The sequence below is a fragment of the Kogia breviceps genome, chromosome 13 (genome assembly GCF_026419965.1).
Source record: "Kogia breviceps isolate mKogBre1 chromosome 13, mKogBre1 haplotype 1, whole genome shotgun sequence".
NCBI classification, from domain to species: domain Eukaryota; kingdom Metazoa; phylum Chordata; class Mammalia; order Artiodactyla; family Physeteridae; genus Kogia; species Kogia breviceps.
Window position 1 is genome coordinate 55,413,802 of NC_081322.1, and position 23,074 is coordinate 55,436,875.

The following is a 23,074-nucleotide window of genomic DNA, read 5'->3' on the forward strand; positions in this document are numbered from 1 at the left end:
TTTTGTGTGTGTGTGTGGTTCGCGGGCCTCTCACTGTTGTGTCCTCTCCCGTTGCGGAGCACAGGCTCCAGACGCGCAGGCTCAGCGGCCATTGCTTACGGACCCAGCCGCTCCGCGGCATGTGGGATCTTCCCGGACCGGGACACGAACCCGTGTCCCCTGCATCGGCAGGCGGACTCTCAACCACTGCGCCACCAGGGGAGCCCTTCATCTTTTAAAATTTAATTGTGTCCACACTTTGTACTTGAATCTTACACTGTAATTTTTAATGCTAACCGTTTCTAGAATCCCCTACCAAATAAATGGTAAATGTAGCATTCCAGTATATCCCTTCTCCTCTCTCCTAATCTAACTCTTTAGTTCTTTGAAGAAATTCATTTTATAAATTACCTCAGTAGTAGCCAGATCTCATAGGGATTTTCTGACAACATTATGATTGGTTTGATTTTCTTACTTGTTCCTATGATTCTGATGACATGGGAACAGTTATATGTTCTTTGCCTGGAAGAGTCAGGGAAAATAGAGGGTTTTGCTAGCAATGATTTTTAAACTACTAGATGTAGTATATATAAGTACTTTCAAAATCCTCTTTTTTTTTGTCTTTTAAAAGTAGTTAAATGTGCCCTAAGCTTACTGCTGAGTAAGGTTGTAGTAAGGAAACTTTGTAGTAGGGTTGAAAAATCTGAAACACATTTTCATCCTAGCTGTTCCTTTAGTTGGCTCATTGTCTGAATGCTGTCTCATCCTGCAGTTTCCAGAGGATGGAATGAGAATTTTCTTCCGAGGGGAGACTGTGGCTGAGGCCCATTTAAGTTCTCATATTTGATCATCATTATATTTAATGATGGAGAATGTTTAAACACTCTATCAATCATTTTGGAAACATTATATAGTAATTAATTATTTGGTACTGCCTGATATAGGTACCAAAGTGATTATCATTTATTATGTTAAGAATCATGAAAAATGACATAATCCTTTGCAGCGATCATGAAATAAGCAGCACTGTATGAAAAAAGAAAAAGAAAAAAGAAGAGAAGCTTAATAACTGGTGCCTTTTTTCTCTCTCATTTGCTCTTTCACACAGGTACAACTTGGCCAAGTGGAAATCAAATGCCCTATCACGGAATGTTTTGAATTCTTGGAAGAAACAACAGTTATCTATAACTTAACGCATGAAGACTCCATCAAATACAAGTACTTCTTGGAACTTGGCCGTATTGATTCCAGCACCAAGCCATGTCCTCAGTGCAAGCACTTTACAACCTTCAAGAAAAAAGGACATATTCCCACCCCTTCCAGATCAGAAAGCAAATACAAAGTAAGCATGTTCACCAGAGTTGTGGGTTAGATGGCACATGTTGGGAGCAGCCAAATTAGGCCAACTTGTGGTAGGCATTAAGTGGGCTTCCTTCCCTTATCGGAGTCCGAGGTGAGTATACAATGGCTATGATTCTGAAAATGTATGGTTTGGAGATGTTATGATTATCATCATTAGAGCACTATTGAGGATTTAATTAAACTTCTTTGGCTTTAACCTGTTTAAAGTTCACTAATTGAAAAACTAATCTTTAAAGTAATTATCATTGCTATTACTAAATATTAAATAAATACTAAGACTTTTAAAAAATTTTAGTACAAGCTTAAATTTTTCAGTGAACCCAACATGAGTCTCCTCCAGTTCTGTCTATAATAAGTGAAAATAGTATAATATGCTATTTATTCATTTATTCAGCAAATACAAAATGCCAGTATATGCTAAGTTTTGGTGTTACAGTGGCAAATGTGACACAGTCCTTGCTCATAAAAATGTCTAATGAAGGTGAGAGAGACATATGTTCTAAAATGATAGTTCAATGAGTAGTCAAAAAACGTGAAAACCAATACACTTGTGCTTTGAGAACACTGACCCAGGAGGGAGGCTAGTGTGTCAGGAAAGGCTTCATGGAGAAGATGCAGTTCTCCAGGCAGATAAACAGTGGAGAGCCTTTCAGAGCAAGGGATGAGTAAGCGTCAGGCCTGGAGGCTGAGGCAGGCGTGTTGGAAATGAGTGCTCGATAGAGCTAGGGAGAGAGTAGCGGGGAGGCAGCTGGTCAGGTATTTAAGAGCAGATCATGTTGAGTCTTTTACACTGTGCTCAGCCTTGAATTTAATTCTGTGGCCATTGCAGGAAGATCATTCTGGCAGCATATAGAGGATGTCAGAGGAGGGCAAGACTGAAGGCATGGAAACCAGGGCAACAACTGTTGGAGCAAATCCTTGATTCACAGCCCTAACTGTACATTAGAATCACCTGGCGAGCTTTTAGACACACCAATGCCTGGTCTCCAGCCCACAACCCTCTCGCCCCAGAACAACTGTCTTGCAAATATTTGAACCTCACCAGGTGACTCTAATATGTAGCAGAATTGGGAACCTTTGCAGTAAATGAAGCAGAAATCAATACAAACTAGATGTTGTTGATCATGAAGCAATTAAAATCCTTGGTAATAGGTGAGGGATGAAAAAATCTCAACCTAAAGTGAAACTATTAAGCAGCTCTCAAGAAAAATAAAGCTACTGCAGAATTTGGGGATGATTATTGCTGTTACTCTTATTTACTCTTACAGAAAAGATGATCTATAATAGAAGAGGTAAATTATCCATCCCCCTGTTCTATATTCTACATAGTTCTACACAATTCCTGAAGCAATGATTTTTACTATTTAGTACAATGTTTTTATAGCATTTCCATCATTAAACTCCAAGTTCTCACATTACTATTAACTACCTGATTCACATGCCCATACCGGTCTGGATATTATGAGTAAAGGGAGCGCAAGCATGGATACTCCAGCAAAGCCACTGTGATATTCATGATTACAGTATAGCACCCTAAACTGAGACTAATATCATCATTCTTTGGGGCTAACCAATGTATATTTTTTAGGTTTGCTGTAGTTTTTAAAATTTCATTTTCCCAATAACAGATCCCACTTCCAAATTGGTATAGTTTGTCATAACTTTTAAGAGCAGTAAATTCAAGTACTTGAATAAATTAAATTGAGTCATAAGGCAACAGAAATAGAAAAAATGTTTACTGCTAATGTCTAACATGTCTGAGCAATTTAAACTCTCTTCATAATTTTGCTTAGAGCCTAAATTGTGTTTTGTATCTATTAATAGAACCCTTGTAATGTATATTTCAATATTATTCTTTGTGAGTTGAGTTATAATGTCCTGATCCAAGATGTCATTCTTTGAGCATTTATTATGGTTTCTGCAGTCAATTCAGAAGCACTTAACATACAAGGTTGAAATTGCTTGAAGATATTATAGCTATTTTATAGCAGGAAATACCTTGGAGTATATCACATATGAAATTTGAGATATAAAATATCATGTTTGGGTACTTCATTTGAATAGGCTTTTGTAAATTTTTTGTACACTGCAGGTGGAAAAGGGATAAACAGAATATATCAACAAGCAGTAACAAGAACTTTTAGGTGCCAGTTTAACCTTCTAGGATAAACTGATCCCTCACTCAACATCTTTTGGCAAAAATTTAGTAAATAGAACTTTTCATTATGTTCTGAACGCAATAAAACTCTTACTATATGAAATAGTAAGAGCGTATTCCTGAATTGAGAAATTTACATTGAGACAACCTTGCCTTTGGTCAAATCCAGTCTTTTTCATTCATAACATTTGCCTTCTCATCCCTGCAACTCGTGAAGCCAAAAAGTTTTACCACTCCATTTCTACAAGATTGATTTCAGTTTCCATTTAAAAATCTAATTTCTAACCTAAACAGTTCCTATAATTTATTAATGCAGCTCCAAATGAATGTTAATACAGAGAACAAGTTAGCATCGAGAAAATAAAAATGTTGAAGTTATGGTTGTAATGGTTCTCAGGTGATGCCTGGAGACAGACACATCACCAGTACCTGAAGGTTTTCTCCATAGCAATTATCAGCTAAGATTTTATGGTGTATTCGTGTGGTTATTTGCTTAAAGTCTCTCCCACTGGTCTCTAGGAGACCAGGTCCAGACTTGCTTACTGCTGATAACCTGTGTCAAGCACTTTGGTAGAGTATTCTCTCAAAATATATGTCTTGAGGGAACTAATAAATGGGCCAATGCATAATAAATGTGGGTGGAATATGCTGAGAGCACAGGAGAAGAAAAGACAGGAGAGATTGAGAAGGCTTCAGTAAAGGGCAAACACATTAAACTAAGCCTTGAAATGTTGAATTTGCTATGCTAGAAAAGGTGGGTCAGAGCACAAGCTTCAAACCAGACTTAAATTCTCAGCCTGCCATATGCTAGCTCTGTAACTCTGAGTACAGTTTCTGCATCTTTTACTGGTGGTAGTAATAATACCTGTCATAAGAGTGTAATAAGGAGTAAACAAGTTCACATATATAAACTGCTTAGCACCATGTCTGATATATCCTAAGTGCTCAACACATGCTAGAAATTATTATGCTTGTTATCGCTCTCAGGCAAAGGCAGCAGAATGAACAGCCCTGGGTTATTAGGGAAGGGACTAAGGAGTCAACAAGAATAGAGGTGGAATAAAAGATGGGGTGACTGATGGATGGTCAGAGTAAAGGGCGTGAAACAGACTGTGTCTTGAGGAAGAGGAGCAGGTTTGGGGAGTAGAAAACTAATTCATTTGAAATGTGGGATAAAGTTAAGTTTGAAGACCCTTTGGGGCATCAAAGAGATATCAAAGAAGCGTGGATCTAATACTAGGAGTGATGTGATGGAAATCATTAATATTTGAGGAGGGGAGGAGGTCCCTAAATTCACAGAAATTAAAAATATGTTTTGGGAGGTGGGAAAAGTTACAGTTTCTCATGGGAGAGAGGAGAGGATTGCAGATACTTAAATGTACTTAATTTACTCCTAGGAGTTTTACTGAGGTAGGGGCAGTTCTGGGTTTCCTTCTTATTTCCAAGTGTAGACCAAGAAACGATCCCCCTTTTCATATTGATTTGGAGTAAGTTGTAGGACACGCATAAATCAACCCAGAGAACATGTTGGAGATAATCCTCTTTATGGTTTCCTTGAGGCAAAACTAATAATAATCCCCACTCTTCTCCCACAAATATTAAGCAGAACCTTGATAATTCACAAAACAGTGCTTTGACTCGTCATAAGGTGAAAAAAGCCAATAAGATGTCCTGAGGAAACTCCCTCTATGTTCTTACCTTGTATCTTATACAGTACTTTTTCTCTCTTGTAATCATAAATTTTCTGGGTTGAAATCACAGTTTATGTTATAAAACTGCACAAATACATTATTTCCTCATGCGGAAAAGAACTTTTCTAAGGTCTTTAAGAATACAATCAAGTCAATGGGTGTGTTGTTCCTAATTGGTGTACTTTAAAATACGCTTAAGTGAAAGGCTGGAATTCTAGGAATACCCAGCTTACCCTCTTCCTTTGTCAGTTATTCAAACCTCGATGACCTGTCCTAAACTCCAGAAAGATATCACTTTGGACTGCTTCTTCCGACTCCCTTACCATCGCAGTCTCTATTTGGGTTCAACCAAGGGTTGGCATTGGCAGGAAATGGGAGGATGGAAAGGAGAATAGTTGATGCATTACTTCCTTACTCCCTTCCTAATTCAGTGCCAAAGCTCTGTTAGTAGCTATGTCCCTCCATGACTGTGGCTTCCCCCTAGGTAGTCCCTCCCCCATGTTTCTAATTCTCACTAGTCTCCGGAAAATTCTTTCTTGCCTTGTCTCTTTGGCCCTAGGGATGGCAATGGTTTCCCACTATTTCTGCTTCTGGGGGCCTGCCTGTCCTTTGTTTATTCAAATCCCTGAAGAGCTGTACCTCTTCAGTTGTACTTCCAATGAACAATTTTCATTTATATAGAAATAGATAAAAAAAAATAAATGAATAAAATGTGCTTAAGCTTCTTTCTTGTAAACATGATTTGAGAAATTTTTTCCATCTATAAAAATGTTTAAAGCTTCACGTGAAAGTGTAAAGCATGCTGCTCTGCTCTTCAGTTTTCCCTCGACACCATCACTTTGAGTTGACAGTGTTTACAAATTGGGAGTCAGATTGTGCATCAGCCTGGCAAGATCAATTTAGCTTACGACACACGCTGAATTCTCTTGGCAATAATGCATCATTGATGTCAGGAGCCGATAGAAAACAAGTGTAGTTCCTTAAATGATTGTTGCTAGCATAGATTTGTGAGGGAGATAAAGATAAAAGTCCTCTAGCCCAGTTTAAAGAAGCCATCTTGTGGGGGAGGGATAAATTAGGAGGTTGGGATTAACATATACACACTACTGTATATACAATAGATAATCAACAAGGACCTACCGTATAGCACAGGGAGCTCTACTCAATATTCTGTAATAACCTAAGTGGGAAAAGAATCTGAAAAAGAATAGATATATGTATATGTATGACTAAATCACTTTGCTGTACACCTGAAACTAACACAACATTGTAAATCAACTATACTCCAATATAAAGTAAAAATTTTTTAAAAAGCCATCTTAAACAAAGGGTGTGTTATATATGTTTCCACTAAAAAAATGTATAGCGCTCAGCTATGATGCAAGCCTACTAAATTTTATTAGGAAGCATTTCTCCCTCTAGTTACTAATGAGATGCTTTGCTAAAGTTGTTCTTTGTTTCCTGTCTTGATGTATAAGTTAGCCGTAATACTTTATAGAGTCTTTACTTGTACTTGAAACTTCTAACAACAAAAGCCAAATATTTGAATTCATTTGAAATTTTAGCCTTCATCTGACCCTAAAAAAGAAAAAACTACAATAATTGTAATAATAGAGGCTCATGGCTACCATAAATTGACCAGCCATGGGATTGAGAACTGTTTGTTTTTTTCACTTCATCACATCATCCCTTGTATCTTCAGCACAAGAGACAAGTGAAGAATCATTTCTCTTTGACAACCTGCTGAATAGTGAGTAAAAGTAAGCCAAGCCTTGTGCCCATTATAAAATGATCTGGAAGATGTTAGGACTGTGCATTTCTCACCTACTTTACTCTGTATTTCTACTTTTCCATATTTGCCATCTCAGAACTGTAAGGGAACCCCATGCATTAGTCTAAATGCCTACCAAGTGGCCATTCAGACACTGAACACTTCCATTGTTAGGAAACTTGCTACTTATAGAATCATTCCCTTCCATTAAAAAAAATATTTTATTTATTTATATTTATTTTTGGCCGCATTGGCTCTTTGTTGTTGCTTACAGTCTTTCCCTGGTTGCGGTGCGCAGGGGCCACTCTTCCTTGTGGTGGGTGGGCTTCTCATTGCAGTGGCTTCTCTTGTTGCGGAGCACAGGCTCTAGGCACGTGGGCTTCAGTAGTTGTGGCTCATGGCCTCTAGAGGGCAGGCTCAGTAGTTGTGGCACACGGGCTTAGTTGTTCCGTGGCATGTGGGATCCTCCCGGACCAGGGCTCAATCCCCTGTCCCCTGCATTAGCAGGTGGATTCTTAATCACTGCACCATCAGGGAAGCCCATTCCCTTCCATTTTGAAAGATTCATTGTTACCTTCAGGCTGAGATGTCTTTCTCCTGCTTCACCTATTGGCTACAGAGAGTACTCCCATTTTCTCATGTACACTCTGTACTTAGCCCTCTTGCTTCTTTCCATGGGTATCTCTGTGAGATGTTAGCGTTTTGTGTTGTGTTCAGAATAGGGTGCCCTTTTGAAAACAGGATGATGCCATCCTCTTCTGGCTAGTGAATTTGGGTTATACAAATCAGAGCAGAATCTTCCAGCACACTTTATATTCATTTATGAAGAGGTGGAAGAAATAGACTCAGATATTCCTCTGGGCCTTGCTCTCTAGGTTTAGAGGAAGAGTCTATAAATGCTTAAAGATGATTCTTGGCAATACAAGCAAGATGGATTAGTATGGAACAGTGATGCTCAAATTAGGGAGAGAGGAAGGACTCTTTTCAAAGAACAAAACCCCCATTCCCAAGTTCCAATATACTGCCCTAGAAAAGCATGCCTCTCCGTTGAAAATAAAAGCTAGTATTGAAGTGAATGCAATAAATCGTGTGTTGCACATGTAAAAGGAGCCTGGAAACCATAAGAGGGATGTTGGTAAGGTTATTTATATGAATAAACACTCTATCTCCATTTAGATTATCTTGTCATGAGTTACTATGCCTTCTTGTCCTTATTTGGTCCCCAACCTTTAGGAAAGTTTCCCTTTCATTTTCCAGTTTAGTTTAAGCTATGCTGTGAGAAATTAAGGGAAGGTTCACTTGACCACGTTTGGACTATGTTCAAGGAGCAGTGCCTCATGAAGCCCATGTGTTATTGGCGCCACATTCAGGGAGAGGTTCCCAAGTAGGAGGTAAAATCTTAGGGAGTAAAATCAAGGCAAGAAGTCAAGTCATCTTTCCCACTTGGGGAACCTTCCCCCACTGCTACTCTTGCTCTAGGATTTGATCTTATAAGGGAGCCGATCATGCTTCCTTGAAAGTATTTGAAGTCACGCATAAGAGACTTCTCCTCTCTGTTATACCCAGCACTTCCTCACAGTCTTCTTCTCTTCAAGAAAACCTCCTTAAGTTGTTACAAAACTTTTTATAACTACAAGATGTCGTGATTATTTACATGTATATTGATCAGTTTCTTTAGGACATACTAGTCAGGCAGCCAAGTTCTATATGGTTCATATAAGAAGTTTCTGGACCACAGTGTATTTTGAAAGACACATCAGGAGTATAGGAACCTTAATGTAAGACTAATTGGATCCTGTTTGGGGGCACATCTCCAAGGCTCAGGGTTGACCCAGATGAAGTGACACCTCTGTTCGGGCGCCACTGGAGCACTTACTATTTCCCCAATGCACCGTGTGCTCTCAGGCCTCAGTGGTGGCTCAGGCTGGACTCTGCCTGAAGTGTTATCCTGTCACTTGTCTCACTGACATCCCACTTATCTTCCAAGGCCGTGTTCTCTCTGACTTCTACTCTTTAGCCTTCCCTGAGGCACATTTGTCATGGCAACCCCTTGTCCAAGCGTCTGCTCTAGCAGTTGTTACATGGTTTTATAGCTCTTGGGGGTTATTATATCTGTCTGCCTTCAGTAATTGTTTTGAGGACAGTATTTTCATTGTTTTCGATGTGCCTAAAATCGGTACACTCAGTATCTGTTACTTGAAGATGCTCAATAAATATCTGTTGAATGGGGAAATGAACTGATGAATGTTTCATTCTTGAGTATTTGTCTTAATCTGAATTTCTAATAAAGCAGATTCTTCTTGGAAAATCGAGTTAATTCATATTGGCAATGCTACGTTTATACATGGATGTTGTCTAATATTTTGAGTTTGATAAGTAATGATTTTGTGATTTATTTAAAGTAATTATGTATATAGGAGTCTATAGTATTTAGGCAAGAAAAGACTTATATAGGGTGCTCTTTGGTTTTGAATTCTGTTTTTGTTTTGTGGGTTATTTCTTTCTTTTTTTTTTTTTTTGTGTGTGTGGTACGCGGGCCTCTCACTGTTGTGGCCTCTCCCGTTGTAGAGCACAGGCTCCGGACGCGCAGGCTCAGCGGCCATGGCTCACGGGCCCAGCTGCTCCGCGGCATGTGGGATCTTCCCGGACCGGGGCACGAACCCGTGTCCCCTGCATCGGCAGGCGGACTCTCAACCACTGCGCCACCAGGGAAGCCCTGTGGGTTATTTCTTTATTGGCATGATGAACTGTCAAGAGAAAATACCATTTGCTTCGGGCAAGTGGGTTGGTTTAATTTGTCATCTGAGTGTCACTGTAACCCAGAATTCTAGAAGAACTAAGGGAATTCAAAAGTAAAAAAAATGTAATATGAGGTTCTTTTATCGTCATGGATTATAGAACAAGTTAGTCAAGATTCCTAACTCTGATAACTTTATTTTTGAAACACTTGTAGCCTGGCCTCTTGTAGAAGAGTTTGCACATTAATCATGATGTTCAGTAAAATGTTATGTGGATAAAATATTTAGTAAACATCATTTGGTAATCTAAGAAGCAATGATATCATCTCAGCCACTGGTCATAAATTAGACATGTTGGGTTTTCGTGGAATTCATGTAATGTTAGCCAATATGCAGTACTTCGTCTGTGCAAAATAATTCATTTTACAAAGAACTTACTGAGTGCCTACCATGTGCCACAAGTTCTGTGTTACTTAACTCAGGAAACAGAGTAAATGAGAAGCAGCCTTTGCCCTCAGTGAACCTGTAGGCTGTTAGGGAGGTTAGACATCTACATGTAATACAGCTGTAATGTAAGTTCTGCAAGATACTGAATCTGGTTGGGAGAAATAGGGAAGACACCTTGGAGCAAGTAGCATTTCATCTGGTTAAGATTTCAGTAGACAGATTGTGTTCATTGGACCTTCTCCCATTACAAGAAGCAGAGCTTTGCTGTCTTTCAAGCCCCCTCACTTAACATGTTTTACTATAAGGTTGCACAGGAAGTAGTAGGAAGGGCAAGAAAGCAGTCTCAGCTGCCACCCAGGCGGGCCTCGTGGAGAACCAGACACTAACTCTGAGGGCACGAGAGCTCCTCTGTTGTGTTACTAGAAGTGAAAATGACTGCTGTTCCCTTCGCCAGTGATCTGCACTGTGTTCACTTAGCTTTTCTCTGTCTTTGCCTCTGCAGCCAAGGTGGAGTGCATGTGTATCCCTTTTTCATTCCGCAAGAGAGAAAATCTGTCTTGGCCAATCTCTGTTCAACAAGGAACATGCTCTGCCCAAAGCTTCTGCCAGCCACCTCGTAGGCTTCTTGCCCACAAGTAGATCCCTGCTTTTAGCCTGGGGACTCATCCCTGGCGTGATCAGTTGTGGCCAGTGCTGTGGGGTCACATGATATAGAGCAGTGCTCTCAGACTTTAACACGGGGACGAAAATGCAGGCTCTGGTTCAGTAGGTCGGGGGTGTGACATGAATTCTTTGTCTCCAACAAGCTCCCAGGTGTTGCTGACGCTGCCGCCCCCCAGCTACACTTTGAGTAGCCAGGGTAGAGTGTGGTGGCCTCTGTGTGAACATAGTGACTCGGGAGGCAGGCACTCTGTGTAGGAGGGCTGTGGCTGTGAGATGGCATTTCGTGTGGAGGAAGATGCAGCGTTCATGTCTACAATTTTGAAGATGGTTACAGTTGGAATGAATAAGGCACCTTCAAACCAAAAAGTCAGTATTTAAACAATTCAGGTGCAGTCTTTGAATAACAAGGTGGTTGGGATTGGTGATTAGTCCTTGTATTATTTTAATCCAAAGCAAGGCAGTAGTTATTTTAATGTTTTCAGTGAGACAGTAAGCAGGCGAGTCTGAATTTAAATTATTTGTCTTCACTTGAGAGCTTGCTGCAAAACTCGTTTCGTAGTTTGCAACCAAGTCTGTGTTGTCTGTGAGGATGGGCAGTGAAACTTAGTTGTTTATTATGTGAAGTTGGAAGCTAGAGTCCCTGGGAAGGACACGGAGTATTAGATTCCTTATTCTTAGGAGAACCTACATTTCTAATTGTCTTCATTAGAGATCCATAGATATGATAGTTCAGCACTTGGTCACAGAGATCCTTGAACCATTATAATGTCTGACATCCTTTGAATTAATCCCAGTTTCAAAGCACCCATTACAGTCATTCTTCTACTATTCATTTTATAAGTATAATCTAAGACTGACTGATTAAAAACCAGAGGTTTGTTTTTTTTAAATTTAACAATGCTAGGGTTCAGTAATTTAGAATTATGTATAATGTCTAATAGAAGAGGACTGAACTAAATATTCCAGCCCTTCTGACGTAGTGGCAGAAGCAGGAGGAAAAGTGAGTCTTTTCGACTTCCCCGTTTCATTCATTACATTCAAAAATTACATTCACGTAGGCCCCCATGTGATATTCACATGTATTCTTCATTGTTTTAAGTGATCTTTTTACATTGTTTTATTATGTGGAGTTTACCCACTTCGACTCATTCTTCTTACTTTAAAAATAACTAATTTGGGGCTTCCCTGGTGGGGCAGTGGTTGAGAGTACGCCTGCCGATGCTGGGGGCACGGGTTCGTGCCCCGGTCCGGGAGGATCCCACATGCTGCGGAGCAGCTGGGCCCGTGAGCCATGGCCGCTGAGCCTGCGCGTCCGGAGCCTGTGCTCCGCAACGGGAGAGGCCACAACAGTGAGAGTCCCGTGTAAAATAACTTATTTTAACTTTAATGATCAGAAAAGGCAAAAATGGTTATTTTAAATGACTAAATAGTATCATCCTTTTAAAAAAAAAAAAAAAGGGGTCTCCTAATTTATGGGAGTAAAATCTTGAAAGGGATTTTCAAAATTCACCTTATGTTGATAGTCATATAGAATTCTGATTCACTGAATAGATTTAACCACATGACCTTCTTTGACTTTTACACTTCGGTTTTCAGTCATCAAAGCAAGAATGCTGTTTAGTATGAGGAATTGTTTTGGCACAATGAAAAGAATGCTGGCCTTGCAGTCAGACAACTTTACTTGCTATGTTTCTTTGGGCAAGTTATTTAATCTCTGTGAGCATTAGTTTCCTCATCTGTAAACTTATGATGTTCATATCAACTTTACAGCATTTTTTTATTGATAAACTATGCATGTAATGCAGCAGTATAAACATTACCATATAACAGCATTTTAATAAATAAATAAACATGCAGCGTTTTAGAATTTTATGACAAAATACTATTTTGTTTTGATATAAAGTAAAAGAAAGTATTTTTGTTACTCATATTTGCATAGGAATAACATTATCTATTCTTGACATAGATGATTACTTCCGTGCTTTGAGGTATAAATATAAGAGCTGATTGTAATTGCCACTTGGTCAATCTATAGATTGGAACCACCATTGTCAAAAACGTGGTTTTCCAAAAAAGAAAGTAGTGATATTGTATACAGTTTACCAAAAGAAATTCTAACTCATCTTCAAAGTGTAGTCAGTAAATTCAATCATGCTCAGTGAAGTAATTTGCAGGAGCACAGAGAATAGTCGGTTGTTTATAGTGAGACATTTTATTAATTCACTTTAATCAAACAGAACTGGGAAAGTCAAGTTATGCTCATATGTTTTTAAAGAGTGAGGACCAGAAATATGGTGAGAGAATGGGATGCTGCACTGTTATTCAAAATACAGGAAGTCAGATAAAGTGTCTTTCATGTCAAGTGGAAGACAGATATTTTCAAAACATACACATGCATTTTCACATGCACCTCCACACAGTGAACATACAAAGACATCTTCTGATGGTTTCCTAGGTGTAGGCCACAGGACCACCATACGTATATATTTCTAATAAGATCCTTTATATTATTTTTATAATTAACCTCCCTTAGATTAATAGCAAACCATGGATATCCATTTTCATAGCAAATGCTGGTATAGTAGTTTATTTGCCAGTGCATTTTTCATTTGATAAGGCATCTGTGGAGCTTTGATTTTATAAAAATGAATGAAGCCATTGGTAAGAAGAGCAATGGAAATGCCTGGAAAATTGGTTCAAGGGACAGGCGAGTTCAAGGGCAGAAGCCTGAGTGTGGATCTGGGGCATTGTGAGCCTTCAGATTTTACTCTGTGCTTCAATCCAGGGGTTTTTCTTAAGGCCAAATTGATTTCCAGAATATCTGAAGGGTTTAATTCTAGTGTGGTCTACAGTCAAATCACCCATGCCAAAGCAATTCTTTCCTCCTTTAAAAACAGAACAGTCATATCTTATTCTAGTTTCAGTTTTGTATAGGGGGAGGTATTTTAAATTTGGACCAATTATAGCCTTTTAGCTAATTTCCCTAAGCATCACCATTCTTATCTTTTTAGGCAATTTAATATATCTACTAGTACTTAATATTACTTTTCCTTATGCAGATCCAGTGCCCCACTTGCCAATTCGTCTGGTGTTTTAAGTGCCACTCTCCTTGGCATGAAGGTGTTAACTGCAAGGAGTACAAAAAAGGAGACAAATTATTGCGTCACTGGGCCAGCGAAATTGAGCATGGGCAGAGGAATGCCCAGAAGTGTCCAAAGTGCAAGGTGAGATAACCTTTAGGAGGAGAGGAAAGAAACATGCATCTGGGTATCGCTGAACAATACTATTTACAATATTGAAGTGAATTCTGTGTATAACTTTCTTTTTTTTTTTTTTTTTTTTTTGTGATACATGGTCCTCTCACTGCTGTGGCCCCTCCCATTGCGGAGTACAGGCTCCGGACGCGCAGGCCCAGCGGCCATGGCTCACGGGCCCAGCCGCTCTGCGGCATGTGGGATCTTCCCGGACCGGGGCACGTACCCGTGTCCCCTGCATCAGCAGGCGGACTCCCAACCACTGCACCACCAGGGAAGCCCTATGTATAACTTTCTTAATGCAGACGTGGAGAAAAAGGATATTTGCTGTTTTCATCTTGGAAGAGTAATTATATTACCTAACTAAAATGAAGATTTTTGTATATAAACAATGTATATTCTTATTCACCTTACATTTCAGAATTTAAGGAGGCTACGTATAAATATGGATCTTAAACTTCAAAATTCTAATCTTCCATTTAAAAATGGAGATGTGTGTACAGAAAAAAGCTCATATGAAAATGATATAAAGTATTATTTCTAGTTTGCCAACACGTACTACAATCACTTCTCAATTAGGTAGGCTCTGAATCCTTGTAATCCTTTGGTTTTCTTCCCCTCTGCCATTGCTTATTACTTTAGGATTACATTAAACTGGTCATTTACCTTTTTGTAAATCTGGTGAGGTAGAAGCTAAGAGCTAAAATCAGGACTTTATGAATCCCATTTTTCAATTTTCTCTTGATGATCATGCAAGTAATCAAGAGTTAGCAGGCATTTGAGCAGAGACCTAGATGTTGAAAGTCAACCATGCAGACAGCCAGGGAACGATCTCCTATAGACAAACCAGCACGTAAATCCAGCCAGAAGACTTTGGATTTGACTCTTATGGGATAGGGATCTGTTGAAATTTGAAGTTTTTGTGTTTTTTTTTTAAGCTCACTTTAGAAAATTATATGTATGTAAATGCAGATGTACACTCCACCATGTGTGGTTTCCATTTTGTGCCAAATTTATTTTTGATAATCATGTCTAAACCGGGCCTAATTTTCTTTCAAGAATAATTTTGCAATTCCTTCCAGGAGACTTAGCACCAAGATAAATGAAATTTGAATTATCAGGAAAATTTTTAAAATTAATCATGTGAATGCAGCTTGAAGTAGTAAAAGTATATTCTGAAGCCTATAAATGAGAATAAATATAATGCACAGATTCACTACACCAGATTCACATACTAGTTTATATGTATAGTAGGTAGAGCATTGCCTGAAATAACATGTTATGTTCTTAGCAATTGGAAGAAATTTTTGAAATAGTTTGGATGGCCTGGCTCTCTTAAAAGTGACGTCTACAGATGTTTGAGTTAAAGCTTTCTTTGTTTTCCGTGTAGAAGGCAAATTCATCTACAATTATCCCTTTGATTTTTTTTAACATCTTTATTGGAGTATAATTGCTTTACAGTGGTGTGTTAGTAAGGCTGCTTCAGATCACTGCATCAATTGCTCAGTAGATTTTTATTTTTTATCCATTAAAGAACAATGGGAAGATGAGGCTTTTCCCCTTTCTGTTGTCTTTCCAATTTATTGAGAGGTACTGCTCAGTTTCAAATTAAATAAAGGCCAGTAGGAATTCAGGAGCGCTGTTTAAGTCATTCTGCTTGACACTTTGTTCATAAGTATACTTTATATCTCTCTGGAAAGCTGTGAAACCATTACCAGTTGGCCTGGCTCTAAGAATGAGCGCTAAATGAGGACTACTGCAGCATTATATGTTCGGGATTTTCTGAATGAGTTGAGGTAATACATAAAAGCATACATTTGTTACTGTAATCCCTCAATCTAACATTAAATGGACTCTTGATGTATTGAAAGAAAAAGCACCCAGCTGTCAGGAATTTACTGAATGCACTAACAGCTCCCACAGTTTTTACATATATAGATAAACAGCTAAGAGGAGGCATACATGCTGGTTCTCTTTTGAAATAATAGCTAAAAGGTTGGGGTTTGAAAATGAACTACCTTTTAAATAGCTGAAGGGAAAGGAGCCAAAGAACTCTGGAATGAGTTTAGATGACTACCTTGTAGTGGAGAATCTACTTGCTGGTGAGATCCAGGTTCCATAAAATTTATGTCAGTTTAAGTCGTATTTTAAGACTCGTTTTGAATACAAATAGTTTCAGGGCTTTTATAAGCATATGACTTTAAAGTTTTGCATTTTCTTAATTGTGATTTTTTGTCATTGTTGTTGGACCGTAAAATTATATTTTTGCCCATGAAGCCTCTCTAATACTAGAAATCCACAAGGAGATATTATTCAGTGTATTAATATTTTATATTCCAAGGCTTTATTATTTTTTTAAAAAAATTTATTTATTTTACTTATTTTATTTATTTTTGGCTGAATTAGGTCTTCGTTGCTGCGCGTGGGCTTTTTCTAGTTGCTGTGAGCAGGGGCTACTCTTCGTTGCGGTGTGTGGGCTTCTTATTGCAGTGGCTTCTCTTGTTGCAGAGCACGGGCTCTAGGCACACGGGCTTCAGTAGTTGCGGCACGCAGGCTCAGTAGTTGTGGCTTGCGGGCTCTAGAGCACAGGCTCAGTAGTTGAGGCGCATGGGCTTAGTTGCTCCGCGGCATGTGGGATCTTCCCAGACCAGGGTTCGAACCTGTGTCCCCTGCATTGGCAGGCAGATTCTTAACCACTGCTCCACCAGGGAAGTCCAAGGCTTTATTTTTATAAGTAATCTTTTAAAATTTATAAATATGAAAAAGGAAGATGCTAGGAGTTTATGAAAAAAATTTCACACAGTTCTTCCAGGTGAACAAAACAATTATCATATATTTTCATATGAATATGTTTTCAATAATGATCAAATGTGTTTAAAATTTTGTTGTGACCAAAGTATATTTATGTACCCTGCACAGGTATATATGCTTAGATTGATTCATAATTTTAATAATTATTTTGATTTTTAAATGATTGTTTTGTTCATAAAGGTCATATAACATATGATAGAAATTTGGAAAAGAGAGGGAAAGAATTCACCAGAATCCTGCCACTCCAGTATACTCACTGTTAACATATTAGTGTCTCCTTGGTCTCTCCCCTATTTAAGTAGCTTTAAAAAAAAAAGAATCTCAGTATGGGGATAATTTGATAAGCTTTGTTTTTGCATTTAACATGTCAAACCTTTCTTATGTTACTAATTAGTTTTCGTAACATTTATTAACTAAGTAATATTTGCTTAAATATCCTTCTGCTATTAGTTACCAAAGCTGGCTTTGTTTGGGTTAAGGGTTTTGTAAGAACTATCTATATATTATAAATAATGTATTGATATTCATCTTGAATATGTATTTTTCCATATTTTGGACCCTTAAAAGCATATATTCCTGAAGACAGAATTACTAGGTTAAAGGATATCAGTGTTTTCAGTATTTGGTACATAGTGCCAATTTGCTTTCTAAAAAGACTGAAACAATTTATAATTCCACCAGAAAAATCTGAGAACCTATTTCTGTATGATCATTTCTTATTAGCATTTCAAGTATTTTTAAATGCATATTTAATACTTAAAAAATATTTTGTTCTTATATTTTGAATTGTCTTGTTTGCTTTTAGGTTGAGTACAGATTCATGTATTTTTGAGTTTGAAATGCCCCTTTTTGAATTACCTGTTCATATCCTTTGCCCACTTGTTTGGGTCAGGTTGGGGATATTTTTTATTATCAAATTATATGAGCTCTCTATTTTCTATTTGAAAATATTAATTCCTTTTCTGACATATTTTCTCCTATCTTTTATTACTTTCTTTTATATCAGTGATAATTTTTTTTTAAAACTTAATTGATTTATGTGTTTGCATTTTTTTAATTTTTAAAAATTTGTGTTTGACCAAGTATATCATTCTTTTTATTTTTGGAAGGAAAGAACACACACACATATATATGATATGTGCATATAAGCCTAAAAAGTTATCTATCATCCAGAAGCTTGATAAATGGTCTATTTTCTTTCTTTCATTTTAGCATTTAATTTCTAAATATTTTAACTCTTTGATCTACCCATTACTTATTTGGATGTTTATTATGCATTGGATACATACACTAATATTTTCCAAATTAATTGCATCTAATCTAAATGTGTCCCCCTACCCACTGATTTGTAATTTTTCTCTAAACATATGTTAAATTAATATATATAAGAGCTCTTTTCTAAGCTCCCTAATCTTGTAGCTGCTAATTTTTAAAAAAAATTCTGTGCTTGTACTGGTGAGTGTTAAATGATTTTGCTTTTGTAAAATTTTCCCATCCATACAAGGTTTGATAATCAATTCATTATTTCAATTAGTATTCCAAATAAGCCAACTTTTCTTTCATTAGCTTATAATTATTATTTATCCTATAATGAGTTTTTATCTTTATCTCAAGTGGAAAGATCAGCTTAATATATGGTATAGTATTATGAAGAGATTTGACTTATGCTGAGAAATCAAAATTATTATTTATAATTGAATTTTGGCAGATAATCAGAATGAGTATTAAAACATTTTTTCTCCCATATACAATCAAGATACTTATTCATAAGTGTGGTTTTTTTTAGTACTAGGGTAAAAATATATAAGCATTTATGTAAATCATTTATTTATAGGACATATTTATGAAAAATTAATAGTAGCATAGTAAGATCAACTTTGCTTAGCCATGTTTTTTGAGTCTCATTGCTTCCTTAATTCATAGTATTCTTCAGTCACTTGTGAGACACCAATTTTTATCTTAAAAATGTGTCTTCTATTTTGTATAAATTCTTAACCTACCAGAAATATATGCTAATTTTAAAATGTCTCTCTGGAAAATAGTTACCACAAGACAATCTAGTTCATGATAATTTTAAATTTAAATTAAATTTAAAGCAAAATGCAGATTTAAATTTTGTTGGCGGTATTAGAATATTTGTTCAGTTTTATGCAAAAATTCATTTGAGACTTGTGTCTTATAGCACAGATTAGATACTAAACTCTGAGTTAATAAGAAAAAAAATTGTTAAGTCAAAGAAAATGAAAAGTGAGATGCACACCTAAAAATTAACAAACATGAAATTATACAATACAAAACAAATAAGTAAGCAGTTGTAAGCAATTTCACTTGTATACTTTAGATTTAAATTATTCATGAAAATTTTTGGAAACAATATTAAGTGCAAATTTTATTTTAATATATATTATCATTTGAAAGCCTGAAATACTTAAACTATTCCAAAGTATGCACTGATAGTTCTTTAAATGGTAGAGTAATACCCCACTAACTAAATTAAAAGCAGAAAACAAAGAAATTATTTTATCATTTCCTTTTTTCCAGAAAATGGCGACCACCTATAGTTTTATTGTTCAACACATACTTTATAAAAAGTATTTTTTTTTTTTTGGCAGCACTGTGCGGCTTGCAGGATCTCAGTTCCCCAATCAGGGATTGAACCTTGGCCACAGCAGTGAAAGCCCAGAATCCTAACCACTAGGCCACCAGGGAACTCCCCAAAAGTCTTTTTATTATTTATTTTAGTTTATTAATAAATGTGTGTTAGGTCATAGCAAATCCCAGCTGGATGATTCTAAAGGCCTGAACAATTTTAGATTTTAGAAGAGATAGAAATCTCTAATATTACTGTCTAATATTATAATAAGCATCATTAAAGATAAAAACAATCATGAACCTTCAGGAATGTAAATGAGAACTCTGTAAGAATGGTTAATGATCCAATCTTCTGATTGTTCCTCAAAAGGTTTAATACTCATCAATTAGTGTTAGTTAACCAGGTTTTATCTTTTAGCTATATCATGTTTTTCTATTTAAAATGTTTTTTAAAATGGGGTTTTAACATTCAAAACTCGACAAAGGCCAGATTTCTGCCCTCTGAGTATATATTTTTAACATACGTACTTTCAAAAGAGAGCTGGACACACCTTCAGGCCCTTTTACCCAGTAATATGAGGCGAGCCAGTTTAAAGCCAGCAGGAAGTTAAAGTTAAGAAACAATTTTATTAAAAAGGCAGTATATAAAGAAAGTTTTATCTCTTCAAAAATATTTCTGAAAGAAATATTGTAATATGTTAACATTATTAAATATCGGTGGTAAATCCATGCATGTCTGTTACACTATCATCTTTAAATTTTAAGTGTTGGAAATAGTTCATGAGTAAAAATAAATAAAACCTAACAAGAGAACAGAAGGACTCTAACATCACAGCTTTCTGGAGCTGCTTACACATCTCTATTTGCAACCTCTAAGGATTTGACTCTATGCAACCTCTAAGGATTTGACTATTACATTTTCTTTTTCCTTCCTCAGGTAAAAGTTAAATGTTTCTAAGAATACTGGGCTTACTAAAGCAAAGTTGAGGTTAATATTTCTCAAAATGGTTAGCTTTTCGTAATTTGGAAAATTAAAAGGGAATTCCTCAAACATCCCTACCCCAAATTACCTTCTTCCTTAATGTCAGATAAGAGAAATGCTTATGTAAACATTTATATAATGTGGTACAAATATAGTCATAGCCAACTAGATAACATGCAGCTGACCACTTTAATTTTTCTCTTATATACATAACATATCTCTAGTTAGGATATTTTACAAAATATTGAATAGGGATAATTAATTAGGAAGTTATACATTTTCATAGACTAATATATAAGTAATGTGATTTATGAATTAAAGGTAATTAAATCATTTATTTTATTCCAAGGTCAACATATATCCTAGTTTTAGGAGGCAGGACAGTCATTCATTTTTTTTTTTTTTTTTAAGAAATGCCAAGATATGAACAGGGAGTGCTGAGTTCTAATATGCCAGCTTTATTTTATTCATAAAAATGCCTTTGTACAATGCTCTGTCTTTCTTTGTAGTGTTAGCACAGTAATAATAATGGCAATACTATCTATATGCACTGATATTTACTACATATTACTCTCCATTGCAGTTTTACACACATATTATCTCATCAAATCCTCAGATGTGATACTAAGATGCTAAGTTCCAATGTGCCATCCAAATCTTAACTATTAAATGCCATTTGATAAAACTTTAAGGTGTTTCACAGTAATAATAAAATGATAGGTTCAATAGTATGTGAGTTACATTTGTTGCCTCATTTAAATCTCAAAAGAAAGTTGTGAGAAAGGGGTAATTACCACCACTTCAAGATATAGAAAAAGTTTCAGAGAGGTTAAGTAACTGAACCAAAAGGCAGGCAGGGAAAAGTACATTATATTCATCCATAATTTATTGAGAATTTGGAATTAAAGGAATTTGCTTGTCAAGATATTTCCTTTCAGATATTTTATTCTCTTAAATCCTGTAATAGGATGCTTTTGGCAAAAATGTATTGATTCAGAGAAAAGATTAATTTGCTCCTGTTCACATCAAATTAGCACAAACCCTGTCTGTGGGCTCATATCTGAGCTATAGCTATAGCGCCTATGGTTGCTGAGGAAAGAACTTAGGGTATTAATGTTGGATTTTATAGATAATCCTGCAATTCTCTAGCACTTCACAAGTCGCTGCAAAAGTATATTCAGCAGCTGGTGACTGCTTTTATATAGTACCCGTTGTAGAAAATAAAATAGCTTCTCCTTGACCACTAATTACCTACTTTAACTCTCCAGATTACTTGAAATCACTAAATTTGAAGCAGTGGTTATCACTGCTACTGTTTTCTTGAAGTGCCAAAGCCTAGACCTTAGTTGTGAGAAGAGCCTGATTGTTTGGTAACAAATATTTTCTAGGATATAAACTGTATTTCATCCAGTGCCCCATTTTTATGACTAATAACTTCAATATTTGTTTACTGTCTGAGATTAAATGTATAATGTGAGTACATATAACATTTCATTAAAAATCAATATATTGTCCTCGTAATATAGAATAAAAATAAGTGCAAATATAATGAAATAATATGTATTTCAACATGTAAATGTTCAGGTACCATGACATTAAAAGACAAAAAGTAGCAGTCAGATTTTTTAACCCATTTAAAATGCATAAATTTGGATTTAAGAAACCATGAAGTGAAGCTTAAATATTATCAATAGCTATCCTTTTTATCTGACATTTTAAAATGAGGACAGGGCTTCCCTGGTGGCGCAGGGCTTCCCTGGTGGCGCAGTGGTTGAGAATCCGCCTGCCGATGCAGGAGACACGGGTTCGTGCCCTGGTCCGGGAAGATCCCACATGCCACGGAGCAACTAAGCCCGTGAGCCATGGCCGCTAGGCCTGCGCGTCCGGAGCCTGTGCTCCGCAATGGGAGAGGCCACAACAGTGAGAGGCCCACATACTGCAAAAAAATAAATAAATAAAATAAAATGAGGACAAAATTAGTGTATATGTATATATATGTGTGTATATATATGTATGCATATGTACATATGAATGTGTACAATTTTATTGCTAGAAAATTCAAGATACATTAAAATCATACATACCTCTTTGGGTATGTATAAGCCTCTTTGGGGCTTATATATAAAATGAAGTTAGATTCTAAATACAATCACTCTTTCTCAGTTTACACCGTAGTTATACAGTAACTAAAAAATTATCTAGTAAAACCATACAAACATTATTTTGCGTTTATATGTAAAATGAAGTTAGGTAACATGTTCAGATATTTATAAACAGATTTTCACCTATATGAATGTCTAGTGTGTCAGAAAATTGTATGGGTGGAACCTAATTCTCTTCTGTGTGGAATGTCCCAAACATTGAAGAACAGCCCCAAATGCCAGCATCAGCCACCTTTGTGACAACCAAACATTCCCCTACCAAAGAAATTCTGAAGCATCTCCAGGGGCCTGAGAGCCCCTGTGGAGAGCCTCTGTTAGAGATGAGGGCTTCTGAGAGGAATGAAATCCAATGAGCTGTGTCGACAGGGAATAATTGAGTAAAAATCTGCTCATTTTCCATTTGGATACCTATGGGGCCAGTTTTGCTAAAGGATCTAAAGCTTTCTAAGATGATTCATTTATTT

The 23,074-nt window shown here is 36.7% G+C and overlaps 1 protein-coding gene across 2 annotated transcripts in view; it reads left to right on the forward strand.

The window, feature by feature from the left end:
- RNF217 (ring finger protein 217) overlaps positions 1-23,074 on the forward strand; it is a 120,790-nt gene that overhangs the window by 80,659 nt on the left and 17,057 nt on the right. The window contains exons 2-3 of one of the 2 annotated variants that reach the window (XM_059083952.2): positions 1,088-1,321; positions 13,869-14,033. In XM_059083952.2, coding sequence (XP_058939935.1) covers positions 1,088-1,321; positions 13,869-14,033 — 399 coding nt within the window. The remainder of the gene's footprint in view (positions 1-1,087; positions 1,322-13,868; positions 14,034-23,074) is intronic. The other variant, XM_059083954.2, reaches the window with a different exon arrangement.